Consider the following 27732-nt stretch of genomic DNA (forward strand, 5'->3'; position numbering starts at 1 on the left):
TACATTTCTGCCTCTGCAGACCCTCCCAACCTTCCAGGCCCAGATACAGGCATCATCTCCCCCTGGAGGTGTTTCCCACCTGCGCTGTCCTCCTCCTCTACTTGTTGAACTTGGAATCTGGGTAGGGCATTTTATTTCTATTACTTCAACAACTACTTAAGATGTCTGCCTTCAGCTCTCCCAAATTCCATTGTTACTTTCCTGATACCTACTTCTCTGTCCAAGAGAACCCTAAAATCAACATGTCCCAGAGTAAACCCAACCTGGGCTTCCTCCGATAGTCATGCTGTTAATAGACCCACTGTTCAACCACCTATCCAGGTTTGATACCTTAACGTTATCCTTCTCTTGCCTCTTGCCCAACCCACCTACCCTCCAACAAAGATGAACTTCAAGGTCTGCTGATTTTCTCTCCTAAGCATTTTTTTTTTAACTCAGATCTCTTCATTTTTACTATCCTTGTTCTCCATTTTCAGCATGTCTCAGCCAACTTTCTGAAGTACCAACACGTGAGCTCGACTCCAGTCTTGCCACCCCCCTTCCCCAACTCATCCTGTATAGTAATGCCAAAGCAATAAAAAATCCACATCTGCTGGGCACTGAAAAACAATCAGGATGAATTATTCTCAACATTTAAGAAATGCCTCCAACAACGTGTTAGTTGTTAAAACTCATCAGATTAATATTGACAGTCGGGAAGGTACATTTCTGCTATCCTTTTCAAAAGTATTTTGGTTAATTAGTTTGGCCCCTTCTGTATATAAATTTTATACTCAGTCACATTTCATTCAAAAAAAATCCCCTGGGTATTAATTGATATAGCACTGAATTTATTTGGGAAGAAAAATCCATCTTTATGGTCCTGGGTCATCACATTGATGAACATGGTATATCTCTGCAATCTATGCATTTACTTTTTGTCTTTCAATAAACTTCCAATAAATGTGGGGTTTTTTTGTTTTACTTCTTAAAAGGTAATTAAATTCTTTCCCCAGTCAGTCCTTTTAGCTTATGATCTCACCTCTCCTTCCAGGTACTCTAGAACCCAGAACCACCTAGAACTACTCAGCAGCCAGCAAACATGTCACGCTCTTTCATGCTTCTGTGCCTTTTGTCCATGTGTTTCCTCTTCCTGGAAAACAACCCTGTAGGAAACACTCAACTTACAAGGAAACTTACAAGACCCAGCTTGAAGGTCATCTCCTCTGAGAGGGAGGCTTGTCTTAGTCCTCCCAGAAATGTTCTTCCTTCTTCTTGATTCTGTAATATGTCCTTTATTATAGCCCTTTTTACATTACATTTTAATTAAACATGTCCATCTCTCCTACTAATTGTGAGACCCTCAGGGCTCAGATTCTACCACCGTTATTTCATATGCCCTATTCTAGCCTAAACTGTACAGATAGTAAGTGCTCATTCAGTGTTTGCTGAATGAATGAATGAATGAATGAACAGAAAACAAATCCTAAAGTCTTTTTGCAAATTGGAGAATTTTCAATTACGAGATCTTCAAACGTTGCTTCTCCACCCTTTCCTCTAATCTCTTTTCCTGGAATTCCTTAGTTAATGTCACTCAGGGTGTCCCAATCTCTAGGTCTCTTACCTGCTGTGTATATTTTTATTCCTTTGACTCTCTATGCTTCATACTAGGTTGACTCTTCAGAGCTTTAGTCCATGTCTCTAATTGGTTCTCTGTGTTTAATCTAAAGTCCAGCCCATCTATTATTGTAGTTCTTTTTTAATTTAAATGACTTGCTTTAAAATTTTTTTAATTATTTATTCTTTATACCCATCTCTTTTGTTTCATATCTCAAAAGTTTATTAGAGTAGAAGAATAGAAAGGAAGAATAGTAGGAAAGCTCTCTTTACAGAAAGGAGACGTTCGAAAGTGAATGCCCTCCTTAGTATTTCTTTATGGATATTAGGTCTTCATTTATTTGTTAATATCCTCAATCTACTGAGTTTTAAAGCCCTGTCAAACTTCCCTATAAAACTGCTATTATCTGGGGGCATCTGGCTGGCTCAGTCAGTTGAGTGTCCAACTCTTGATTTCAGCCCAGGTCATGATCTCACAGTTCATGAGTTCTAGCCCCACCCTGGACTCTGCACTGACAACACAGAGTCTGTCTGGGATTCTCTCTCTCCCTTTTTCCACCCCTCCCCTGTCCTTTCTCTCCAAATAAATAAATATTTTTTAAAAAGATTCTCTCTCTCTCTCTCTCTCTCTCTCTGCCCCTCTCTCCCACTGCCTCTCTCTCTAAGGGGGGGGAAAAAGACTAAAAGAAAAAAATGACTCTCCACTGATTTTAAAATCGAATCGTAACTAGCAACTCTGCATATGAGGTCTTCATCCTGGGACTCACATCCCTCATCACCTCGTCCACCATGCTCTAAATCCAGGCGTAATCAGTTACTGGAAACCAGAGCCAACCTCGCCTTTCCTCTTTCTAGAATACTTTGTCCAGCCTGCTTTACCCAGCTACCTCTTTCTAATGCATGACAGTCAGTATTTCCTCTACAAAGCCTTCCTGAATCTCTCTATTCTGTGTACCTTTCATCCTCTGCATTCATTCATCTATTTATTTATTCAACAAACAATTATCCTGCAGTGTCCAGGCGGTGTCCATATAACTGTGAACAAGGCAGCCCAGAGGGCATATTTTATACTCTTTACTTATTTCTCTCTCTCTCTCTCTCTCTCTCTCTCAACTGAGGTCTCACTCACCTTTGTATCTCTAGCACTGAGCACAGTCACAGGGGCAGGCAGTGACGGTGGCCGGTGGCTCCAAGGGCACCTCCAACCAAGGTGATGGCTCCGGGCGGGGTGGCCATGCCAGCCGGGGTAAGGCAACGGCTACCACAGTCCATGACACGTCCGGGACAGTGGCGCTCTGGCCTTTGTAGGCCTCTGTCTCAAGCCCATCATGAAGGTGACCGTCAGCATGGCCCATCACTGCTGAGGTGGCCGGGGAAGACCATTTCCAGCTGGGAGGTGCTGGAAAGGCTTAAGGCCATGGTGCACAATCGCCACTTCTCCACCCTGCAGATTTCCTAGGGCACCATGGACTTCATCCTCTCAGATGGCCAGGTGGGCAAGAATCTGGTCAAGTTTTTTTATTTGGTTTTTAAATGTTTTTTCACGTTTATTTTTGAGAGAAAGAGAGGCAGCGTGTTAGCGGGCAGAGAGAGAGGGAGACACAGAATTCAAAGCAGGCTCCAGGCTCTGAGCTGTCAGCAGAGGAGCCCCATGTGGGCTCTCCACAAACCAGGAGATCATGACCTGAGCGGAAGCCAAATGCCCAACTGAGCCACCCAGGCGCCCCAAGAATCCGATCGCGTTTTAACTGGCCTGCCTCCACCACAAGGTCCTTAAGCTTCCCTGAAGTCCTCAAGACGCATGCCACCAAGTTCAAGACCAACTTCCCTACACACTGGGACTGGGACTCTTTCTTCCATGACACAAAGGACGGGAATGAAATGCTGCCCAGGGAGCCGCCAGGCACCAGGTCCCCGGAGGGGCTGCCCTGAGGAGTCAGCCCAGCGAGGAGGTTCGTGGTCAAGGTGCTTTGAGACAAGTGCGGGGACATATGGAATGTGGGCATCCCCATGCTGGACCCCCAACGGGAGGAGACGACAGGCCGGAACTTACACACCTTCAGTTTCGGGGACCCATGAACTCCCAGGCGAACGTCGCATACCGCGAGGACCCACCTGGCGCGGCATCCAAGTCCCGAGCGCCACGCGCCGCTGCAGCTCACAGGGAAAGGCCAGGACCGCAAGGCCGCCGCCTGCAACGTAAGGCTTCTTGAACCGACTCCAAACACCTGGGCGATGCCTCACGGAAGAAACAGCAGCTCAAGAGGCAGAAACTCCAGGAGCTAAAACAGGAGAGAAGATCAAAGCGCCTAGAGAAAGAGGCAGAGAACAGAGCAAAGGAAAGACAAAGAATTAAGAATTGGAGAGAGGAGGAAAACGAGAGAAGCTTCCCAAGAGGGGGGGAAAAAACCCAGAAGGACTGTGAACTCTGTGAGAACCAGAAAACGCTGGAGAAGCTACGAGCAGAGGAGCTGGAAGAGCCGCGAGAGAAAGGAAAGCAGGAAGCGTGGTGGGGGTGGGGGGCGTGGCTGGTCTTGATCTTCCAATCGGCAGCCACCTGTGCCTGCTCTGGGCTGCCTGCAGTGTGCTTCTCTGAACCCTGGGGTCAGTGTCACCGCCCCCTGCCTTCCTCAGCTGTTTGCAACCATAACCAAAAAAAAAAAAAAAAGGAAGTCTGAAAACCAAGAGAAAAATCAAAAACTTGAAGAGAGTACTCGGTAATTTTTTTCATCGTTTTAGAGTGACGATCAGTGACATAAGCGTTAAATTACTCTCAGCTACGAAGTGCTTAGACTAGCGGATGATCTAAATTAATCCGGGAATGGCCACCTGCTATTCACACTAGGCCTAGAAGGTCTTTTCTTTTTTTAATTTTTTTAACGCTTATTTATTTTTTAGAGACAGAGAGAGACAGAGCATGAGCAGGGGAGGGGCAGAGAGGGAGAGGGAGACACAGAATCGGATGCAGGCTCCAGGCTCCAGGCTCCCAGCTGCCAGCACAGAGCCCAACGTGGGGCTCCAACTCAGCGACAGCCAGATAAGTCGGACGCTTAACCAACTGAGCCACCCTGGGGCCCCTAGAATTTCTTTTACATAACTCCCAACATGGGGTGTCAGCACTATCCCATTGAGATATAATGCAAGCCATGCATACATTTTTTAAATCTTCAGTGGTCACATTTTAGAATAAAAATAAACCGGTGAAATTAACTTTAATAATATACTTATTCAATTAATATATCCACAATGTAATCATTTGAACATGCAACCAACATAAAAATTGAGAATTTTTTAACACTCAGTCTTTGAAACCAATGTTGATTTTACATTTACAGCACAACTCAAGTTGTACTAACCACATTTCAGGTGCTCAGTGCCACAGTGGCCAGTGGCTGTGCACTGGACAGCACATTTCTAATTTAGAATGATGGCTCGGGAGTGCCCGGGTGGCTCAGTCGGTTGAGCATCTGACTCTTGGTTTTGTCTCAGGTCATGATCCCAGGGTCACGGGATCGAGCCCCGTGTCAGGCTCCGTGCTGAGTGTGGAGCCTGCTTGAGATTCTCTCTCTCCCCCTGCCCCCTCCCCTGTTCACGCTCTCTCTCCGAAATAAAAAATTAAAACAGCAACAACAACAATGGTTTCAGATGGTATTTTGGCAGAAGCCCATCTTCTTCAGGTGGAATCTTAAGCTGAATCCCATTATGTAAAATGACCAAGCAGAGCTGCTCGGATTGGAGCGCAGAGCCCCGCCTAGAATGCCCTCATTCGCTCCTCCTTCCTGCCCCCAGGGAGTCCCTTGAGGCAACTCCATGAGAACTACCATACCGTGGTTCCCACCCTTTACCTATCTGCAACTGACTCCAGTCTTAGAAAGAATTGGCCTTCCGGAACAACCTTGCATCAAGTAACCATCCATTTGTGTTCTCTTATTTTCATTCCAGAGGCACACAGAGTTGCTGCTCAAAACTTCTAATCAGAATAAGATAAATGGGAGAACACATTGAATTGGGGGCGGGGTAGGAGGGTGGTGGAGGGTTGGCATTGTCATTGGCCGTAGGCCACATCGTAGTAAATACAGTGTTGGCTTTCCGTTAGGTTTTTTACCACTCTTTGATGCCACTATTACTAGCTGTGTGGGGCCTTTATTCCAACTGGGATTGCCAGATACTCTATATTTTGAACTCTATAACTCGATGCGCTAAATCTGATGCCCTACGAGCAGCGCAATGGGCTGCAGCACGTGGTTTTTATTCAAGCCCAGGCAGCCATCGTTAGGTAAGTTAATGTCTCAACCTCAGCCGATCAAAACAGAATACCAGCTTTTCAAGATTTTTTTTCTTTTGTAGGGATTGTAGAAATTATTAGTGATGTTGTAAGCACAGCTGGGAAAACTATAAATTCCTTTAATTGAGTCTGAGATAGCCCGGGTAGATGAAGGGTGATGGTTCCGAGGATTCCCGGTCTCAAAAGTACATCAACACATCCAGACAATGAAATACTATTCAGTGCTGAGATGAGCTATCAGGCCATGAGAAGACACGGAGGGAGCACAAATGCGTATTCCTAAGTGAAGGAAGCCAATCTGAAAAGGCCACACTGTGATGCCAACTGTATGACAACTTGGAAAAGGGAAAACTATGGCGAAGACAGTGACAGGTCAATGGCCGCCAGGGGTGGGGTGCAGGGAGAGAGGAACAGGCAGACCACAGAGGATTTTAGGGCAGCAAAAGTATTTCTGTATGATATTATAATGACAGGGAGGTATTATTATTATACATTGGTCCAAATGCTTAGGATGTACAACACCAAGAGAGGACCCCAAGGTAAACTAGAGACTTCGGGTGATAATGATACGTCTATATAGGTTTATCTTTGGTTAAAAAAAAAAAATTACCATTTTTTTTCACTTTTGTTTTTATTTATTTTGAGAAAGAGAGAGAGAGAGCGAACAGGGCAGGGGCAGAGAGAGAGGGGGAGACGGGATTCCCTAAGCAGGTTCCGCTCTGTCAGTGCAGAGCCTGATCATGGATCTCACGACCCATGAGACCTTGAGCCAAAATCAAGAGCCTGACGCTCAACTGATTGAGCCACCCAGTGGCCCCCCCAAATTTTCCATTCTGGTAAGTGACGTTGAGTAACGGGGGACGCCAGGCCTGTGCGGCAGCAGAGTCCACGGACGGTGTCTGTACCTCCGTCTCTATTTTGTTGTAAGCCTAAAACTCCTCTAAAAAAAAAAATAGTCTTAATCGGCACATCTGCCGCCGTGAGAATGTATTCAAAGGATGGCTGGTCACAGCTGGGTAAATCTCACAGCAGTTCAGTTCGGGCCGCCTCCTCCTGTGTTTGACTTGAACTCCAAATGTACCTGGCTGAAGCCTCCCACATGTGGTGCTCATTTAGACCGGCAGCCTTCGTCCCCCTGCCACACACATCCTTTGCTTAGTGCATCTTTGTGCTGTCTTCCGGTTTTGCAGCATCGAGATTCCAAAACAGGGGAACAGGTTTTCTCCTGGGTTGCAAACTGGGTGAAAAAAGGATGAATTCCAAGGTGCCTTCCTAAAGCATTAGCTGCCAGACGAATAGATGAGCGTGCACAAGAATTCCGGGGAAAATTTAGCAACCTAAATGAGCAATTTGCCAACTAGACGGCATTTCATTCACATTTGACTGCCCGGTAGTAGGAGAGTATGAAAAAAAAAATATTTCAGAGCACTGGGCAGGGTGGGGGTAGGAGATGGGTGGCACATTAACGCCTGATATTACCTTTGCATGAGGTGGGTCCCTCCAGAATTAGCTCATTCCTTACCTTTACACATTTAACTTTGTATTTATCCTCCTCACAAAATCGTTTGGAACACAAATCCAGGCTGGTAGCCAAAACCTCCTAACTCTTTCCAGCTTCCTCTTCCTGTATGGAATGACACCATGGACAACCCCAGGGGTTGCTCTGCATTGCTGAGTTCGTTCATCCTGCGGGGTCCGTCCAAGGGAAAACCAATAGCGACTTGTGAATTCTAAGGAAAAACCGAAACAATCTTTGCAGGTCCCACAGTTCCTGCCGATCCTTAGAAGCAATGATAAAAGTAGGTTGTTAAACTTGGAAACAATAGAAAACTTCCTGGAAATTAACAAACTGCCTTCGGCAAAAGACTCTCTGTACCCAGGGCGCACAGATTTTGCAATAAATCAATGTAGGAGACTTAACTCCAGGATATCACCTTCAGCCAAATTGCTGCTGGTGTTCTGGAAAATGTAAACAACCTTAAGGCACAACCGTTGTGACCTCATCTTTTTACTGCCTTTTTTTGATTCTTCCTACCCTCGATTTCTCTTCATTAAAAACAAAACAAAATTTTTAAAGAGAGTATTTTGTATTCTAAAAATTGAAGTAAGACATCTCAGCTGTGTTTTGGAAAAATGTAGGTCGGGAAGAGGAAGGAAGGAGAGAAGATTTATTCTCTCATGAGAGACCACAGTTCTGTTCCAGAACATGTGGGAAATTCTGTATGAAGCTCTGGGTAAGTAAAAATAGGATGGCTTTCTCAGATTTCAAACTTGACCACAAATCTATGGTAATCAAAACAGTATGGTACTAGCACAAAAATAGACACAGAGATCACTGGAACAAGATATAGGCCCCAGAAATAAACGTACATTTACATGGTCAATTAATCTATAACAAAGGAGGCAAGAATCTACAATGGGGAAAAGACCGTCTCTTCAATCAATGGTGCTGGGAAAACCAGACAGCCACATGCCAAAGAATGCATCTGGACCACTTTCTTACACCATACACAAAAATAAATTCAAAATGAAATAAATAAAGAAATAAACAAACAAACTCAAGATGGATTAAAGACTTAAATGTAAGACCTGAAACCCGTGGGGTGCCTGGGTGGCTCAGTCGGTTAAGTGTCCGACTTCGGCTCAGGTCCTGAACTCACAGTTTGTGCGTTCGAGCCCCGCATCGGGCTTTGCGCTGACAGCTCAGAGCCTGGAGCCTGCTTCAGATTCTGTGTCTCCCACTCTCTGCCCCATTCACTCTCTCTCTCTCTCTCTCTCAAAAATAAATAAACATAAAAAATCTTAAAAAAAAATAAAAGACCTGAAACCATAAAACTCTTCAAAGAAAACCTAGGCAGTAAACTCTTAAACATCATAATATTTATTAGTAAAATTTATTAACAATATTTTTCTGAATCTGTCTTCCCAGGCAAGGGGAACACAGGCAAGAGTAAATAAGTGAAACTACATTGCACTAAAAAGCTTTTGCACAGCAAAGGAAACTATCAACAAAACAAAAAGACAACCTACTGAATGGAAGAAGATATTTGCAAATGATATATCTGTTAAGGGGTTAAAACACCAAATATATAAGGAACTCCTACAACTTAACAACAACAAAAAAATCTGATGACAAAATGGGCAGAGGACTTGAATACATTTTTCTAAAGAAGACATACAGATGGCCTACAGTCACATGAAAAGATATTCAACATTATTATGCATCAGGGAAATACAGATCAAAACCACAATGAGCTATCTACCCTTAGACGGGTCAGAACGACTGGTGTCAAAGAGACAAGAAAGGACAGATGTTGGTGAGGCTGTGGAAAAAATAGTGCACCATTGGTAGAAACGCAAACTGGGGCATCTACTATGGAAAACAGCAGGGAGATTCATCAAAAAATTAAAAACAAATACCCTATGATCCGGTAATTCCACTTCCCGGTATTTATTCAAAGAAAAGGAAACCGCTAAAGTGAAAAGATACATGCATTCTATGTTTATCGCAGCATCATTTACAGTAGCCAAAATATGAAAGCAGCCCGTGTCCATCGAGAGATGAATAGATAAAGAGGCGATGTGTCTATACAATGGAATGTGACTCCTCCGTAAAAACGAATGAAACCTTGCCATTCATGGCAACACGGACGGACCTTGAGGGTACTATGCTGAGTGAAAGAAGTCAGACAGGGGAAGACAACCAGCATATGATTTCACTGTACATGGCATCTAAAGCAAAATAAACACACAAACCAGTCGACTTACAAATACAGAGAACAAACGGGTGGCCGCCAGAGATCAGGGAGGTGGGAGGATGGGCGAAATCGGGAATTAGGAGGTACAAACGTCCAGTTGTAAAATAAGTAAGTCACAGGGATGAAATGTGCAGCATAGGGAATAGAGTCAATAATATTGTGATCACTGTGCACGATGACAGATGGTAACGATACTTAATGTGCTGAGCACTGCGTAACGTACATATTTGTTGAATCACTGTTGTGCCCCCGAAACTAATATTTTATGTCAACTCTACTTCAATTTAAAACTTAAAATTATTAAATGGCTTTGAATTTATATCACTACAGGCAGCCCCCAACCTGAGAAGCAGTTGGGTAATAACGGTTGGTTCTCTAATCTGTTGTTCAGAGCTTAGATTTCTTTTTTTCCGTAGAAACGTCATAGATGACTGAGCTCACAGATCAGACACGAAGAGCTGACTTACCTCCACGGTGTCTGCGAAGCGTAGGACTTGTGGGTCTGCCTCAAATTCAACTAACCACTCTTCACCGTGTTCTCCTGATGGGAAGACTTATATCAAGTTCCGACTCACAATTACAGGCATAGATAGTCCAGCCCCCCCCCCCCCCCCCCGCCATCTACCTCCCTGCTCGTTTTGAAATTCTCCCCAAAAACACCAGGACCTTCCTAATGGAATGAATGAGAATTCGGGTCTCTTGTCTCCAAACCCTTTCCAGAAGTTATCCCTCAAGATCTGCATAAAAGGTGATGTTTGGGTCAGTCATTCTTGAGGTCTCTGAATTAGGAGAGCAGAGTATTACCTGCCCCCCCCCAAAAAAAACCCTGTAGATTCAGACCTCCTCTACTTGATGGGTCATAAGGTGTTAAGACAGATAGTATGACTGAAAGAGCACTGAACTGTGGGTCAACAAACCTGAATTCGAATCTTGACTTGACCATTACCTATGTGACCTCGAACGAATGTCTTGACATTCCCTGGGCCTTAGTTTTCATTTACTTAAAAAATATTAAATAAATATCACATCCAATTTTTGAAAAGACAGTTTTTAGCTTTCATGAGAATTTCAACAGAATCTAGCACCACCAACTAATTAAGAGCTGGAAAAAATGATATTCTTTTAGCCCTGGCCTTTTAAAAAAAAAAAATGTTTTTTTTAATGTTTATTTATTTTCGAGAGGCGGGGAGAAGCAGAGAGAGAGGGAGACAGAATCCGAAGCAGGCTCCAGGCTCTGAGCCGTCAGCACAGAGCCCCATGCGGGTCTCGAACCCACGAACCGTGAGATCATGACCTGAGCCACCGGCCACCCCAGCCCTGGCATTTAAATTCGAAGTCTGGTGGTTTTTAGTTAGAAACTGCCTCATAACGATTTCCTCACCAACTGAGTATTGGGACCTCCAAGCCCTCTGGTATCATTCTCCTCCTCTATCCTAGTTAAATAAGCAGAAGGACAAATAAAAGCTTTATAGCCTTTCTACACGATTTCTTATTCTCTGAAAATCCTTCCTTTTGTGGTCATAAAACAGCTATCACTTCCAAATCCCCAACGTCCAAACGCGAGTTTTTACACCGAGTGGACTAATTGGGTAATTTCTAGGTTTTTCCTTGGTGACCTGCACACTCTTTTCTCCCCCGTCTCTTCCATCAACTCCCCCTTCTACTTCAATTCGCTTGGCGTATTCCTTGCTCCGAAGTGTGTTGAATCCAACACAGAGGTAGATATCGAAGATCAGCCTCGCAACTTAGAATCATTTTTTTTTTTTTCTTTCAGGAAAAGGACCGTTGAACTGTTTATCTTGTGTGTGGAGTTACCACCTAGCGGGAGGAATCTGCACCTCAGACTGTCTGGTGGGAGAATACAGAGTGAAAGAGGTACTGGGAGCTGGGCATGACGTGCCCTGGCCATTTCTTTCTTCTTTTTTTTTTTTTTTTTTTTATAAATTTTTTTTTTTTTCAACGTTTATTTATTTTTGGGACAGAGAGAGACAGAGCATGAACGGGGGAGGGGCAGAGAGAGAGGGAGACACAGAATCGGAAACAGGCTCCAGGCTCTGAGCCATCAGCCCAGAGCCCGACGCGGGGCTCGAACTCCCGGACCGCGAGATCGTGACCTGGCTGAAGTCGGACGCTTAACTGACTGCGCCACCCAGGCGCCCCTCTTTTTTTTTTTTTTTAACGTTTATTGATTTTGAGAGAGAGAGACAGACAGACCAAGTGCGAGCAGGGAAGGGGCAGAGAGACAGGAAGACAAAGAATCCGAAGCAGGCTCCAGGCTCCGAGCTGTCAGCACACGGCCCGACGCGGGGCTCAAACTCAAGAACCGCGAGATCATGACCTGAGCTGACGTCGGCCGCTTAACTGACTGAGCCCCATGGCCCTAGCCATTTCTGCAGAGGCATGGGAGCCAGTTTCCGCGTGTATTCTGGGCAAAGTCAAAAAGTCCTAAAATTCCTACACTCGCTCTACTTTTTAAATCTTCTACCAATGCATCATGGAATAATGGTGCTACCTACCTGCAGCCTTAACTTCAATCAAAGGGACTGAGATGACCTGAGATAAATAAGGGGGAAGTTAGGTAATGAGGACCTCAGATTTAACTCTACGTTCCTTGCTTGTGACCTTGGAAGTTTCAGGTCCCCTTATATCAGAAATAAGTATCTTGTCTCCTACCCCTCTGCTGTCTAACCTGAAATGCCTGAATAATGTCAGAACTACAAAACTGCTGCTTTTCATTTCCTCCACCCCGCCACAGTGTAGTGAGAGAGAGAGATTTCAGGGCACCCAGGTGGCTCAGCCAGTTCAGTGTCCGACTTCGGCCCAGGTCATGATCTCACCATTCCCGAGTTCGAGCCTTGAGTCAGGTTCTGTGCTGACAGCTCAGAGCCTGGAGCCTGCTTTGGATTCTGTGTCTCCCTGTCTCTCTGTTTCTTCCTCTCTCTATCTCAAAAATAAATAATTTTTAAACAAGAGAGAGAGAGATTTCATTTCCTTGCTTAGAAATCATGGATATTCTGAGTTCCCTAACTTCTTATGTTTCCAAACGTTACAAATTAAGTAAATCTCGGGGCACCTGGCTGTCTCAGTCAGAGTCCCACTCTGGGTTTCAGCTCAAGTCATGATCTCATGGTTTGGGAGATCGAGCCCCGAGTCGGGCTCTGTGCTGATGGTGTGGAGCCTGCTTGGGATTCTCTCTCTCTCTGCACCTCCCTGCTTGTGTGCGTGCTCTCTCTCTCTCAAAATAAATGAATAAACTTAAAAACAAATGAAATTAGGTAAATCTCCCCCCATGGTGAAATTAACATGACTCGACATATTCACATATGAGCTCTCTTTTAATCCTTAAACTTTGAAGAAACTGGGGCTCCAAGAGACTGAATAATTTTCTAAAGATCACATAAACAGTAAATAACAAAGCTGGGACTGACGCCAGGACTTCGGACAGCTAATCCGTGATTTGATAAGATAGTAACAGCTGAGAAAGCGCCTTATCAGCACCGGAAATGGCCAAAGTGCTCAACAAAGGCAATTTCCATTCCTTCTTTCCCACAGCACACAAGGAAAATATAAAGATATCTTCCCTCATCTACATTTTCAGCACCAGCAAAGAAGCAACCTGTCAGGAGGGAAGCCACTTTCTCCTTATCTCTTGATTCTTCTCATGGAGATTTAACTATTTCAGCTAAAGAGTCACAAATAATATTCGGGGGGCAGGGCCAAAAGAATCTAGTAACCATGGAGGCCAAGTAGCTGAATGTGTATGAGCGAAGGGTGTTGGGGCAAAGGAAACCCCAGCGCAAGCTTGATGAAAAGTGGAATTTGACGTGTCACCTGTCTTGGTGACATCAGAGCAAGTGCTGGGGTCGTGTCAACTAGGAGAGCCCAAAAAGGGAGCCACTGCCCCTCAGCTGTCTGTGATGTTGCCACGTGGTTGTGATGACCTTGTTGACCGTCTAGTGCCTCTTTTTTTGAGAGAGAGAGAGCATGGGTGTGCATGTGTGTGTGCGAGCAGAAAAGGGGCAGAGTGAGAAGGAGAGACAGCATCTCAAGCAGGGTCCGCACAGCCAGTGCAGGGCCCGGTGCGGGGCTCAATCTCACCACCGTGAGATCATGACCTTGAGATCGCAACCTGCGCCAAAATCAAGAGGGGGATGTTCAACCGACTGGGCCACCCAGGTGCCCCTGACAGTCTAGTTCTTAAAGAGAAATTAGGAACTGACTTACAAGTGGAATATCTTCATTTTGAACGTGGGCAAGGAACTGAAAAAAATTTTTTTAACTGTGAAGGTCAATTGGGATGAGCCAGACAAAACGTGTCCTTGACCAGGTACAGCACACAAGCCACCAGTGTGCAACTTGAGCTGTTCTAGAAGCCTGTTCTCCCACTGTTGTGGCCAGCAGATCTCAGATGGAAAGACCCAGCAGCGATTTCCTCCACGTGCAGTCGGTTCTGCCTTCCACCCTGAACAGCTAAAATGGACCCAGAGCAAAGCTATCTGGCTCCTGTCCCCCACGTGCCTCCCTCCGTCAATGGAGGCAAGATAGAACTCCCACCTGGAAACTCCAGCAGCTTGTCAATGCCTCCACACTCAGAAAGAATCTCCCAATTGTTCTTAACAGGGGGAGAAGTTTAACTGTGAAAAATGCCACGAAAGCTGCGTGGAATGCAAGGGACCCGGCACCAAGAACTGCACTGTGTGCCCCGCCGACCTGGTGCTGCTTATGGATGACAGTCGTTGTCTACACTGCTGCAATACTTCTGACCCCTCCAATGCCCAGGAGTGCTGTGACTGCCGGGACACCACAGGTGAGGAGAGGAAGAGCAGCCTGCAGAGGAAGGGCCTGTCCACCAGAAGCAGATGGGAACAGAGGGGAGAGGAGGACGGAAAGTTCCGGAGAATCAACAGAGCTCCCTTTTATTGAGTGCCTGCTGTGTGCTTAGTGTACCTAGAACTTTCTGTCCATCAACTCATATAAACAGGTTTTTGTTTTTTTTTTTAAGTAATCTCTACACCCAACGTGGAGCTCAAACTCACAACCCTGAGATCAAGAGTCACATGCTCCACCCACTGAACCAGCCAGGCGCCCCTCTGTGTAGATGTTATCAATCCCCTTTTGCAGATGAGGAAGGAGACCAAGGCTCAAAGGGTTTGATCAGCATGCTCAAGTCCATAGCAATGTTAAGGGTTCGTCTGGAATTAAAATATAGATTCCTTGGACTACAAAGCCTGCGTTCTTTAAAAAAAAATTTTTTTTTTGAGTTTATTTATTTGGGGAAACAGAGCACATGCAGGAGAGGGACCGAGAGAGGGGGAGAGAATCCCAAGCAGGCTCCAGGCTCCAAGCTGTCAGAGCAGAGCCCGATTCAGGGTTCAGTCTCACGAACCATGAGATCGTGACCTGAGCCAAAATCAAGAACCAGACGTTCGACGGACTGAGTCACCCAGGTGACCCTGCAAAGCCTGCCTTCTTTCCACTGCTATGCTGCCTCTGAGATGAGAGTTCAAGTCAGTCTAGAATCTCACCTCTTCTTTTTTTTCCCTTTCTTTCTTTCTTTTTTTTTTTCTAGAACCTCATCTTTATAAATTTTTTTTTCTTCTTCTTTCTTATTCTTCCCTCCCAGGGAAAAAGGAAAGGAATCAACTCTCAAAGAAGCTAATGGCAATATTATTTTTAATCATTCTATGGAAGTTAGCCAACATCTAGGGCTCCCCTTAGAGACTTAAGGCATTTTAGACATGAACTTTCATCAAAGGCTAAAAAGAAACAAAACCACTTTTACCAATTCCCAGGCCCCCAACTGGCTTCTACCCCCAACCCCATCCATATGGGTACTTGGTCTTCACTGACCACAAACTTAGATCCCAAATGGAGTAATCCCTAAATAAACACACACACACACACACACACACACACACACACACACACAAATATATATGATATATATTCTTAAAATATATTCTCTAGTCCAGAAGCAGATCATTTCCTTGGGGTTCAGATGTATCACTGTCTGACAAAGAGACATCATATTTATGTGAGCCTGTCCATGTATAAGTGAAGTAAATCCCAGACCCATAACTGCTACCAGCTATTTCCTTTTTATTGTTCGTTAGCCTTTGCAATTCAATTCTAAACATCTTTCCAAAAACCAACCATTCCCTTCTTTTAGCTTTCCTACCCCCACAAACGGCTGATTTCCCCATCTCCTCAGCCATATCCATCTCAGGGTCTGATTGCCTCCTATCCAGGCTATGTCAGCTAAGAATAGTAACCCTCATTATATCGATGGCTTTGAATGAAACCAGAAGTGTGTACATGTTGGGTGCAGAGTTTCTCCAAGCCTGTTCCAACTGAGAACTATTTAGTCAGCTTTCCTGGGCCTCCTGCGACACCTGAAGATCCACATGGGACAAACCTGAACAGTCTATATACTCTTGATTATCTGCTCATTTCTTCCTGAGACTCTCTGCTCCTTCCACGAAACCAGATCACAGAGGCTCACCCTAACTCTGCAGACCTAAGCCTAGAGAACAGCGAGAAGACATGATTGCATATGGCGCCCTAGTAATTGAAACGATCTTGCAACGTCTTTGATTGATTCTCCTGCTTTGGGCAGTATTTACCTCCAAACACCACACACATAGACACACATAGACAGTTTGCCCATCCCTCTGGTGCTTTAATATTTCCTCCAGAGGAAAATTCTGTGCGGATATTGTTAATGAAGACAACAACTGTGATAGTGCTATTGTTTCAGAAGAGGACACTCTGCTTGATGGGCAAAACTCCCATGAGGATGAAAATTTGAATAAAATCGGAAATTTGTTTATCACTAGCACAAAGAGAGGGGAGATACATAGTGGTGGTGAATCCGACCTAATTGGCTAGTATGTAATAAGCAAAAATCGTTGCCCCCAAAATAACTAGGGGCAGAATTGCATCCATTAAGCTAGTGTATATAATGTATCTAGAATCTCATAAAAGAACCCTGGGGGCAGACCCACGTGTTTCAAAAACCATTTGTGGAAAACTCACAGTGTTACGTCAACTCATACATCCAACAGAGCCTGCTAGTTTTGTCCCTGGTTCTCACACTCTCTTTCACGTTCCCATTTGGCAGGTTAAGGAATAGGGAAAGGGGCGCCTGGCTGGCTTAGTCAGTAGAGCAAGTGACTCTTCATCTCAGGATTGTGAGTTCAAGCCCCACACTGGGCGTGTTAAAAAAAAAAAAAAAAAAGTCAATGGTTTTATAAGTAATCTTTTCTACCTTTGAACGTTGGACCAGGTTGAAAGGTAGCTGGGGAGAGGAATCAGTCTTAGAGAAAGTCAGAGTTGAAACAAAAAATGGAGCATTTAGCAGTAACTGAAGCATGGCCCAAGATGAAATCTTTTCCGTAAGAGGGAACTAGAAAACTCGATTGTTAAGGTTGAATACTTAGTGACTGACACATGAGGTATGAGGCTGAGGGGACTCTTTCGTTCTCACACTGACCTTCATCCTCGAAGGGTTTGTTGGTATCATCAGACACAGACTCGGACCCTCAGGGGGGACACAGTGCAATTCTGTAGAGCGGTATGCCCTCTAGGAAAATCAGAGACAGCGATTCTGCCATTTTAGATTTCAAAGACAGAGCAAAGCTTTTTACCTCAGAAACTAATTTTCCTTATTCCATTTCTCCTCTCCCCTCCTTCCCCTCTCTCCTCTCTCCTCTTCCTTTGAGGTCTTCTTCCCACAGACGAGTGTATCCTTCAAGCAAGTGAAATTGGGCCTTCAGGCGAGCGGACCAAGACAGCCCTGTTCATCACCTCCTCCATTATGCTGGTGCTTCTGCTCGGGGCGGCGGTGATTGTCTGGAAGAAATCACGGGGCCGAGCCCAGCCAGTAGCAAAAGCCGGCTATGAGAAGCTGGCCGACCCTGGCAAGTCATATGTTTCCTATAAGAGCAGCCATCTTGAAAGCACCAGCTTTGAAGAAGATCAGGTCATTGAGTACAGGGACCAGGACTATGATGAGGAGGAGGATGATGACATCGTCTACATGGGCCAAGATGGCACCATCTACCGGAAATTTAAGTATGGGCTGCTGGATGATGATGAGGATGAGCTGGAATACGACGATGAGAGTTACTCCTTCCAGTAGACAGAGCCCTCCCCCGCCTTCGACCCGCCCCATCCTGTCCCAGGCATTACCGTTTTGGGGTTTTAGTCCCACACACCAGGCTGATGTGTGGGTGTTTGTGTCCTCTTAACCCTGAGTCCAGCTAGAGCTAGTAAGAAATGCTGAATGATTGGTTCTTCTTTGGGGTGACTACATTCAATCGACCGTAACTGGGGAACAAGGATAAAATTCAGAGGGATTTTCCTCAAAATAATATGTCAAAATACAGAAGTGAAAAAAAAAAAGTGAGATTTGTACAAACTGTTTCATGGGATTGAAAAAAAAAAAAGCGGTGGGCCTATAGGAATTCTGTTTCTCAGCGATATTGCGGGGATATTTGCTGCCTTCTGGAATTCTGATATTTCTGTAAATGGTTTTGGGGGGACAGGGAGAGGAAAGAGATTCTTGTTTGTCTTCGGGGATTTTTCTCCCCTGTGAGCTATCTGTAGGCAGAGGTTGGCTCTGTAAGGGCCAGCTAAAGAGGGCTCACCACCTCATGCCACTTATCACCCTGTTCCTCCCCAAAGAAAGAGTTGGAATGGATTCCAACATGGAAAAATCCCAACGTCCTACTCACCAGCGTAACAACCCAGTTGCCCACCAGCCTTCCAGAGCTCTCTACCTCTGGGATCTGTTTTTAGACGTCCTAGGCTTCCCTTGGTCCACTCTCCTGTCCTGTACACGCTTGGATTTGTGCACGAGGCACAGTTTTCTACAAATAGCAATCCAGAGGGAAGGGCTCTTACTGGGTGAAATTACATAGGCCGGGTTTTGCGGATTTCCTTGTCAAAGCAGAAATTACAGGCAATGTTAGGAGGGGATCGCAAGAAAATGACGTTTTCGGATGATAATGCTACTCAGAAAAAAATTTATTGCACACCTACTATGTGCTAGGTACCGAGCTAAATAATGCCTTTCAGAAAAAAATCAACCCACTTAATACCATGACTTCATGAGGTTGGTACCATTATTGTTCTGTTTTTATAGGGAACCTCAGACTTCCTGAGAGGTTATGTAACTGGCCCAAGGTCACAGAAAGCTAAGCAAGATTCCTGGAAAAAGAATGACCCTAAAAGGCATATTCTTTTTTTTATTTAAAAAAAATTTTTTTTTTCAACGTTTTATTTATTTTTGAGACAGAGAGAGACAGAGCATGAGCGGGGGAGGGGCAGAGAGAGAGGGAGACACAGAATCGGAAACAGGCTCCAGGCTCTGAGCCATCAGCCCAGAGCCCGACGCGGGGCTCGAACTCACGGACCGCGAGATCGTGAGCTGGCTGAAGTCGGACGCTTAACCGACTGCGCCACCCAGGCGCTCCAAAAGGCATATTCTTAATAACTATGCTAGACTGGCATAAAATAAAAAGGAACCTAAATATAGTAAAAGCATGTATATTATTTTATGATATGGCAACTCTATTACCTTTACGAAATCCATGCATTTTTCTTGTCTTTGAATGTAACGAATCATGGATACGGGAAATCTCTGTGAAGAAGTCTTCATTGTACTGAAGGCCTCAGTGTTGCTTTAGGGGAATATGCTCTTAAAACAAAGGTTGGCAAACTTTCTCTGGAAAGGGCCAGATAGTAAATACTTTAGGCTTTGCACGACAATCAACTCGGCCACATGGAACAAATGGGTGGGCTATGTTCCAATTAAACTTTATTTATGGACACTGAAATTCAAGGGAATTTTCATGTGTCATGAAATTTTATTCTTCTTTTGATTTTTTTTTTTTCCTTCCATCACTTAAAAATGTAAAACCGTTCTTAGCTCAGACTGGCCACCAGAGTACAGTTTGCCGACCTCGTCTTAAAAATCTATTTTTAAGAGACCATGTGTATTAAACACACAGGATATGCCTCCACCATTTTTGACGATTTAAAATCATCTCTTCAAGATTTATTTGAAGCCCTGTTAGTTCCCTTTTCAATTCTTAGAGATTAAAAATAGCTGTAAGATAGCCATCATCATCAATGGAATCATTTCTTATCCCTCTGCTGTGTAATTATGGAGTGTAGCCTATGCAAATGAGTAACGTTGTTGATTCTGTGTTTTTCGTCTTCCCTGTTAATCCGAAAGCCCTGACAGAATGAGTTGGACGCGTCCTCGTGTAGCCTGGAAATAGTTTTCCAAGAAAAATCTGTGTTTATGATACACAGTTAATGACTAAATGAGGTTCGAAATAACCCTGAATACAAAGAAAAATTGTATTGTTACCTTATGTGAGCCGGAAAAAAAGGCTTGTGCTGTGCGTTGGTGCAGTTTGACGTGTTTCCTTTGTTCTTGATCATGCCACATTATCCTCAGGCTTCTTTTGAATACTATGCTAACGACTGTCTAAATAGATAAATAATGTGGTTGGAAAACAAAGTCCCTTTTTGGTTTTCTGTTTGCAAATAACTTGGAAATATTAAGAGGATCCCTTATAGACTGGAAATGCACTAAGAGGCTGAGCAAGGGCTTGGAAAGTTCCAGTTCATAGAAAGTAATTTTAAAACTGGAAACAAACTTAAATCAAGACCAGACAATGCTATGGGCAAGGGCTTGTTAACAGCCTATTTCTGGGCACTTTTTGTGTGATTGGTATTACGCTTTACCAAGTAAGAGACACAAAACAATGCTGTTTGTTAAGAGTGTTTCTTTTTCTCCTTTTTATCTTTCTACCTCCAATGACCGAAGTAGTCAGAGCAGTTTTGAAGCTTCTTCCTAAAGATCAATCTGTCAGCCCCACCCTCACTGTTTCAGTTAGGCCCCCAGGCTCTCTCCTCGGGGCCTTTCCTACTTCCTCTTGAATTCTGCTGAACTTCAGTCTTTCTCCCAATTTACCCTCCATCCCTCTATCAGAGATCCACCAGATCTTAGGTCCACCGGACCATCGCATTCAGGGATCCCCATCACCCACATGGACTATGACATTCAAAACTCTGCAAGATAGAGCCAATGCCTCTGTCACCCCCTAGTTCCTGCCCCCCCCCCCTTATTTCCCAGGTACTCCATACTTCTTTTTTTTAAGCTTATTTAGTTTTGAAAGAGAAAGCACACACATGTTCGTGTGCAGGGGAGGAGTAGAGAGGGAGAGAGAATCCTAAGAGGGTCCACACTGTCAACACAGAGCCCCACATGGGACTTGATCCCATGAACCGTGAGATCGTGATCGGAGCCGAAACCAAGAGTCGGACGCTTAACCGACTGAGCCAGGTGCCCCAGATTCTCTTCTTCTCACTTCTCTGGGATAACATCCTCTCATCTCACATTCTTGGGCACACACAGTTCATTCCTTGGAATATTCTTCCCTCACCTTGACCAATTGGAAGATTTCCGACCATCTTTTAAAATCATGTTCACTTCACTTATAACCTCTCCTGGAATGTCTTGAGGATGAATCACTTTCTCACCTCTCTTCTACCTAGGTACTCTGTGCATATAGTTTTTCACATCACATTGTGATGTTACCGTTTGATTGTACATCTGTATTTACTAAAAGAGGGGGCAGCTGCTTGATTCCTCGAAGTGGCTACTATTTCCTTTCCAGAATCTAGCACAGTGCCCAGAATGTGATGAACAGTCAAGAACTCTTGGTGGAATTGAATTTTAAGAAGATAGGACTCACATACACGAAACGACCAGACAGTGAGAACGGTCCTGGAGTGCAGTGTTAAGTGGAAAGGAGGAGGCGAAGTATTGTCCGTTAAGCATGAGAAAGACCAGATAACTCAAATTAGAGCCTGCTGGGGACGGTTTCATGGGGGGATTTGTGTGTGGACCTGATCTGAAAAAGAAAAGGGGATGTAGAAGATACTCCTCAAAATAGTCACTGGAGGGGCGCCTGGGTGGCGCAGTCGGTTAAGCGTCCGACTTCAGCCAGGTCACGATCTCGCGGTCCGGGAGTTCGAGCCCCGCGTCGGGCTCTGGGCTGATGGCTCGGAGCCTGGAGCCTGTTTCCGATTCTGTGTCTCCCTCTCTCTCTGCCCCCCCCCCCCCCCCGTTCATGCTCTGTCTCTCTCTGTCCCAAAAATAAATAAAAAACGTTGAAAAAAAAATTAAAAAAAAAATAGTCACTGGAATCAGTAAGTTGTTGATCTGACTTTCATGATAATAGTAGCAACAATATTAACCCACCAAGTATGTGTTAAGCATTAACCATGTGCCAGGCACTGTTCTAGATACAGCACAGACCTGTTCTGTCTACAGAATATATCTGTATCTGGAAAATACCAGCAAGTGAAACGAATCAGATCTTGAGTCTTAAGGAACTTGCAATCTAGTTGGGGAGAAAAACATAAATCATAACACCACAACTACAACTTTTGATGCCTTCTATGTGCCAGGCACGGCCGGTCATAGGCACTTTTCTCCTGTAATTCTATTTCATCCTTATGACACAAATGCTATAGAGCAGTAATATGATTCCTCTTTACGAATGGATACTCAGGGTGCTCTCAGAGTGTTTATGAGTGGTCCACCGGGGATTTGAATCTAGGACTTTCTAGTCCATATTCTTTCTGCTGTACCACTCTGCTTCTGCCTGAAGAATGAACCTCGCCTCTGTCCAAAATCCCTGGATCTCTCTCATTTGGAAATTAGTTTTAGCTGAATGGAATTTGCCATAATAACGAACCACCAGAAGGTGATGCCACTGAAGCATGGATGAAAGCCTGCAGTTAAGGTGTATCATCCCAGCTAGAGGCACAGTGTTGAGGGTCAAGGATGAAAGAAATTATTTTAGGTAATTGTGAACATTATATACACACACACACACACACACACACACACACACACACATATATTTCAACATATTAAAACCGAAGATATGGGGCACCTGGGTGGCTCAGTTGGTTAAGCATCCAATTCTTGATTTCGGTTCAGTTTGTGATGATATGGTTTGTGAGATCGAGCCCCACATTGAGCTCTGCGCTGACAGCACAGAGCCTGCTTGGGATTCTCTCCCTCCCTCTCTCTCTCTGTCCTTCCCTGGCTCACATACACGTGCTCTCTCTCTCTCTCTCTAAATAAACTAAAAAAAAAAAAACAAAAACAAACAAAAAACCCTCTGAAGATAAAGACATAGGTCCTTACTACATACATTTGACATTGGAATAGACGTTTCAAGATCTGTTCAGAGTTAAGAAGGTCTGCTTCAGAGCTCATGAAAAAAAGAAACTGTACAATGTCCTACCCAAGCTTAGATGTCATCAACTAAAATAATTAGGAGTCTGCATTTCATATCAAATGTAACAAGTGTAAACAGATTGTGTTTCAAAAAGAAACATAAGAATTTCGTCAGTGCGTGCCTGGCATAGACTTTGAATCTAACTGATCACTACATAACAACATCTGATAAGGCATAAATGTGACCAAAATTTAAGGATGTGTTTGGGGCTTCACATTTAAAGCCATCTACGCCTACCTCACATCGTTCTCAAAGTAGGCCAAAATACGCAAAAACAAAGAAAAAAAGTCCTAAAGATGAAGCAAGGTAAGAGGGATGACGTCTGTTCTGTTTACTTCTATTGCCTCAGTGACTAATACATCCAATGGTACAAAGGTACGTATCTGTTGAGTGACTACAGGTATAAAAAATAATTGCAGTTGCCTTCTGAGCTAAGGATATATGGCGGAACTAGGTCCCGTGGTCACACTTAGCTGTAAGGAAGGCTTGAAAGCAAATATCTGGTAAAGAGTAATGACATTGATTACCTTGCTGGGTTTAGAAAAATCACGATTCACCTTCTGGGGCTTTGCCATCCACGATACAAATTTCCCGTTATCAAGGAAGAGGCGAGCAGGGCAGTAGAGCTGTTGTATCACCCAGTAAGAATGTCTCCCAATCTAACAAAAGCATCCATTGATAAGAGCTGATCCCCAGCTGCCAAGGGAAATGGAATAAGGCTAGTTAAACGATTCCATGAAGCCAACCCGTGTCTGCAAAGCAGAGAATTATAATGCAAGAACAGAACCAGATTGGAGTTGGGAAGATTACCATCTCTCTGTTACTGCCGCCCGTGAAGCAGGAACTACCCATGGCCTCAGGTACTGGTTGATCTCCATCACTTGCCTCTGCCTTTTGCTGGGTCGGCTCCCTTCTCCCCGGAGGCCTCCCCTCAAAGTGCCAGACTGCATTCTCTTGGGGCCACGTCCAATAAGAAAAAGGCCCTACCTGACCCCGATTCAAGTCTCAAAAGAACTCTCTCACTGGTTCAGAAAAGGCATTTGCCAGTTTCTGTCAATATGGCCGTCATTGCCAATTTCAAGCTTCAAATGTGAGGTCACCTGAGGTGAAGCTGGGAAGAAACGTGAGGAGGCAAATCATCATAGTATTTCTACCGTACAGATGCATCAGAGACAAAAATGACCTCAAGAGCAGAGCTAACAGTAAAATGTAAAACGATGAGGAAGTGATGAGTTTGGGGTATTGGTTACCTGTGTTTTTTTTTTTGTTTTTTTGTTTTTTTTTTTTTTCAACGTTTTTTATTCATTTTTGGGACAGAGAGAGACAGAGCATGAACGGGGGAGGGGCAGAGAGAGAGGGAGACACAGAATCGGAAACAGGCTCCAGGCTCTGAGCCATCAGCCCAGAGCCCGACGTGGGGCTCGAACTCACGGACCGCGAGATCGTGACCTGGCTGAAGTCGGACGCTTAACCGACTGCGCCACCCAGGCGCCCCTGGTTACCTGTGTTTTTAACATAACTTCTTTCATCGTAAGTTTTATGATTTAATTTTAATTTTTATTTTTTTTTAATTTTTTTTTCAACGTTTTTTATTTATTTTTGGGACAGAGAGAGACAGAGCATGAACGGGGGAGGGGTAGAGAGAGAGGGAGACACAGAATCGGAAACAGGCTCCAGGCTCTGAGCCATCAGCCCAGAGCCTGATGCGGGGCTCGAACTCACGGACCGCGAGATCGTGACCTGGCTGAAGTCGGACGCTTAACCGACTGCGCCACCCAGGCGCCCCAATGATTTAATTTTTAATAATCGCCGCGTCTAAAAACTGACTAAGAAGGTTCCTGAACAGTGAACAACTGGCTTTGATGAGCCAGGACGAGCCAGCTTCAACACAACCATTCTTTTTTAGGTGGACTCTTTCCCTCTGTGATTTCTTTCTCTCACTAGCAAATCTCTTATCCAGAAATTCCTGCCTGTTCTTCTATTAGTTCCCCAACGCCAATGTTATCAGAAAGCAACAAAATAATTACTTGTTTGCTCATTTCCACCAGCAATCAAAGAAAAACAAATTTAGTGAATAATAATGTTTTAGCAAAGACTTTTTTTTTTTAATGTCTATTTGCTTTTGAGAGAGAGAGAGAGGGAGGGAGAGAGAGAGAGAGAGAGAGTATGTGAGCAGGCGAGGGGCACAGAGAGGAAGACACAGAATCCGAAACAGGCTCCAGGCTCTGAGCTGTCAGCACAGAGCCGGTCGTGGGGCTCGAACTCACAAACCGTGAGATCATGACCTGGGCCCAATTCGGACACTTAACCAACTGGGCCACCCAGGCACCCCTGTTTTAGCAAAGACTTTTAATCACACAATTCCAGACTTCCGTCCACTGCTACCTGTGGTGATGTGAACAATTTCACGTATTACTTGGTATAGAGTAAGCCAATGTATTCATTACTACTGCTGCATAACAAGCTACTACAGGTATAGCAGCTTCAAATAATATGCATTTATTATTTCACAGTTTTATAAGCCAGAAGTCTAGGTGGGCTTGACTGGGCTTCTCTGCTTAGGGTCTCACAAGGGCAAAATCCAGAGACAGGCCTCTTACCTGGAGGCTCCGGAGAAAAAAATCATCTTGCGAGGTATTCAGTTTCTGGCAGCTATCGGATCGAGGTCCCACTTACTTTTCTGGCTGTTGACCAGGGATCACTCTCAGCTCCTGGAGGCCACTCTGGTCTTAGGCACGGCACCCAGCCCCCTTGCCAAGCCAACATCCACCCCGCTTTGAATCCCTCTTGCTACCAGCTGGAGAAAAGTCTGCTTTTAAAAAGGTTAAGCTCAGGGGTGCCTGGGTGGTGCAGTCGGTTGAGCGTCCGACTTCAGCCAGGTCACGATCTCGTGGTCCGCGAGTTCGAGCCCCGCGTCGGGCTCTGGGCTGATGGCTCGGAGCCTGCTTCCGATTCTGTGTCTCCCTCTCTCTCTGCCCCTCCCCCGTTCATGCTCTGTCTCTCTCTGTCCCAAAAATAAATAAACGTTGGAAAAAAAATTTTTTTTTTTAAATAAAATAAAAAAAATAAAAAGGTTAAGCTCAGATGGAGAATCTCCCTTTGGCTACAACATAGCATAATCATAGGCATGATGACCCATCATATTCACAGTCCTGGAGATCAAAGTGGGAAATCTTGAGGGCCCACTTTAGGATTCGGCCCACCATAGCCAACAAGACTCTTTTGGAAATCAATTTCGCAACAAGCGTGCTGTGTCTTTTCAATATTTGTTCTGAGTTCAACACTCATTCCTTACTGGGAAATATGTAAACAGTACTAAGGCATTTACAAACGTTTCGCTTTTGTTTATAATTTAAAACTACTCTATAATACTCGAAAAGTAAGTTTATAAAGACTCTCCAAAATACGCTATGATAGTTACACGTAATAATAAGCAAGATTTAAAAGTTTATATACACTTGCTACGTGGGGCGCCTGGGTAGCTCAGTCGGCCAGCATCCCACTCTTGATTTCGGTTCAGGTCATGATCTCACGGTTTGTGGTACCCAGCCCTGCATCTGCACAGACACGCCGGAGCCTGCTGGGGATTCTCTCCCTCCCTCTCTCTCCCGCTCTCAAAATAAATAAATATTAAACAAAAACCCAACAACTTATGTGGATTATGCAACTGAACCATAGAGAGCAAATAAACAACATTACCTGCCCCCAAATAATTTCATATTAAGGTGAAAAAAGGCCCAATTCTGTGTACAACTAACCAAAAACGAGGGAGTATGCACGCAATGCAATAATTCAGGAGGGAAAAAAGGCCAATAAAACCATTAGAATGCAGGGACGCTTGGCTGGCTCAGTCGGTGGAGGGCACGACTCTTGATCTCAGGGTCGTTGAGCTGGAGACCCTCATTGGGTGTAGACATTACTTAAAAAACAAAATGATAATAAGCACTTTTCACATGAACTTGAACTCACAGGAGTATTTCAGCTACATGTGATAAAGGATATTAGTCCTGCCAACTAGGGCCCCTTGGAGTTCATAGAGGCAAGACAGACACTGTATTTGGCGGACCCCACCTCCTCTTGCCACATCATTTCCCCCTCGTGTTGTTTCTCAGGGAACCAACAAGCCTAAGTGGCAAAGTTGGACAAATGTCCAAAGACACTGGCTCCGTGCCAGCTCCACGAACTATGCACTCACTTCAGTTCTAATAATTACATCTCATTCTGTCCATTGATAAACTCTTCCTAAGTATGAAGCTCTTGGTTTTGTTTTACTCTTGGGGGGTAATGCCCTGATTAGATTCACCATTTCTGTATGCATTAAAAAAAATTTTTTTTTAATGTTTTATTTATTCTTTTTTTTTTTTAATTTTTTTTTCAACGTTTATTTATTTTTGGGACAGAGAGAGACAGAGCATGAACGGGGGAGGGGCAGAGAGAGAGGGAGACACAGAATCGGAAACAGGCTCCAGGCTCTGAGCCATCAGCCCAGAGCCTGATGCGGGGCTCGAACTCGCGGACCGCGAGATCGTGACCTGACTGAAGTCGGACGCTTAACCGACTGTGCCACCCAGGCGCCCCTGTTTTATTTATTCTTGAGAGAGAGACAGACAGCATGAATGGGGGAGGAGCAGAGCAAGAGAGGGAGACACAGAATCTGAAGCAGGCTTCAGGCTCTGAGTGGTCAGCACAGAGTCGGAGGCGGGGCTCGAACTTATGGACGGTGAGATCATGACCTGAGCCAAAATCGGATGCCCAACCGACT

General features: G+C 44.6%; 2 protein-coding genes across 4 annotated transcripts in view; both read left to right on the forward strand.

Annotated features, from left to right (window-relative positions):
* PCSK5 (proprotein convertase subtilisin/kexin type 5) overlaps positions 1–18855 on the forward strand; it is a 472761-nt gene extending 453906 nt beyond the window's left edge. For 2 of the 3 annotated variants that reach the window (XM_086685036.1, XM_086685033.1), the window contains 3 exons: positions 11414–11514; positions 14260–14446; positions 17376–18853. In XM_086685036.1, coding sequence (XP_086541162.1) covers positions 11414–11514; positions 14260–14446; positions 17376–17779 — 692 coding nt within the window. In that variant the 3' untranslated portion in view covers positions 17780–18853. Of the gene's footprint in view, positions 1–11413; positions 11515–14259; positions 14447–17375 lie in introns of all 3 variants that reach the window. The other variant, XM_086685034.1, reaches the window with a different exon arrangement.
* On the forward strand, positions 385–5397 carry AKAP17A (A-kinase anchoring protein 17A). Its single transcript, XM_086684717.1, is given in 7 exon segments — positions 385–396; positions 2752–2896; positions 2899–2946; positions 2949–3121; positions 3283–3793; positions 3796–4232; positions 5386–5397. Coding segments are annotated over 7 exon segments (1338 nt in total).
* Positions 18856–27732: the final 8877 nt, after the last annotated feature.

Source organism: Puma concolor, chromosome D4, assembly GCF_028749965.1.
Source record: "Puma concolor isolate L17-30 chromosome D4, mPumCon1.1.hap2, whole genome shotgun sequence".
In the NCBI taxonomy this organism is placed as follows: domain Eukaryota; kingdom Metazoa; phylum Chordata; class Mammalia; order Carnivora; family Felidae; genus Puma; species Puma concolor.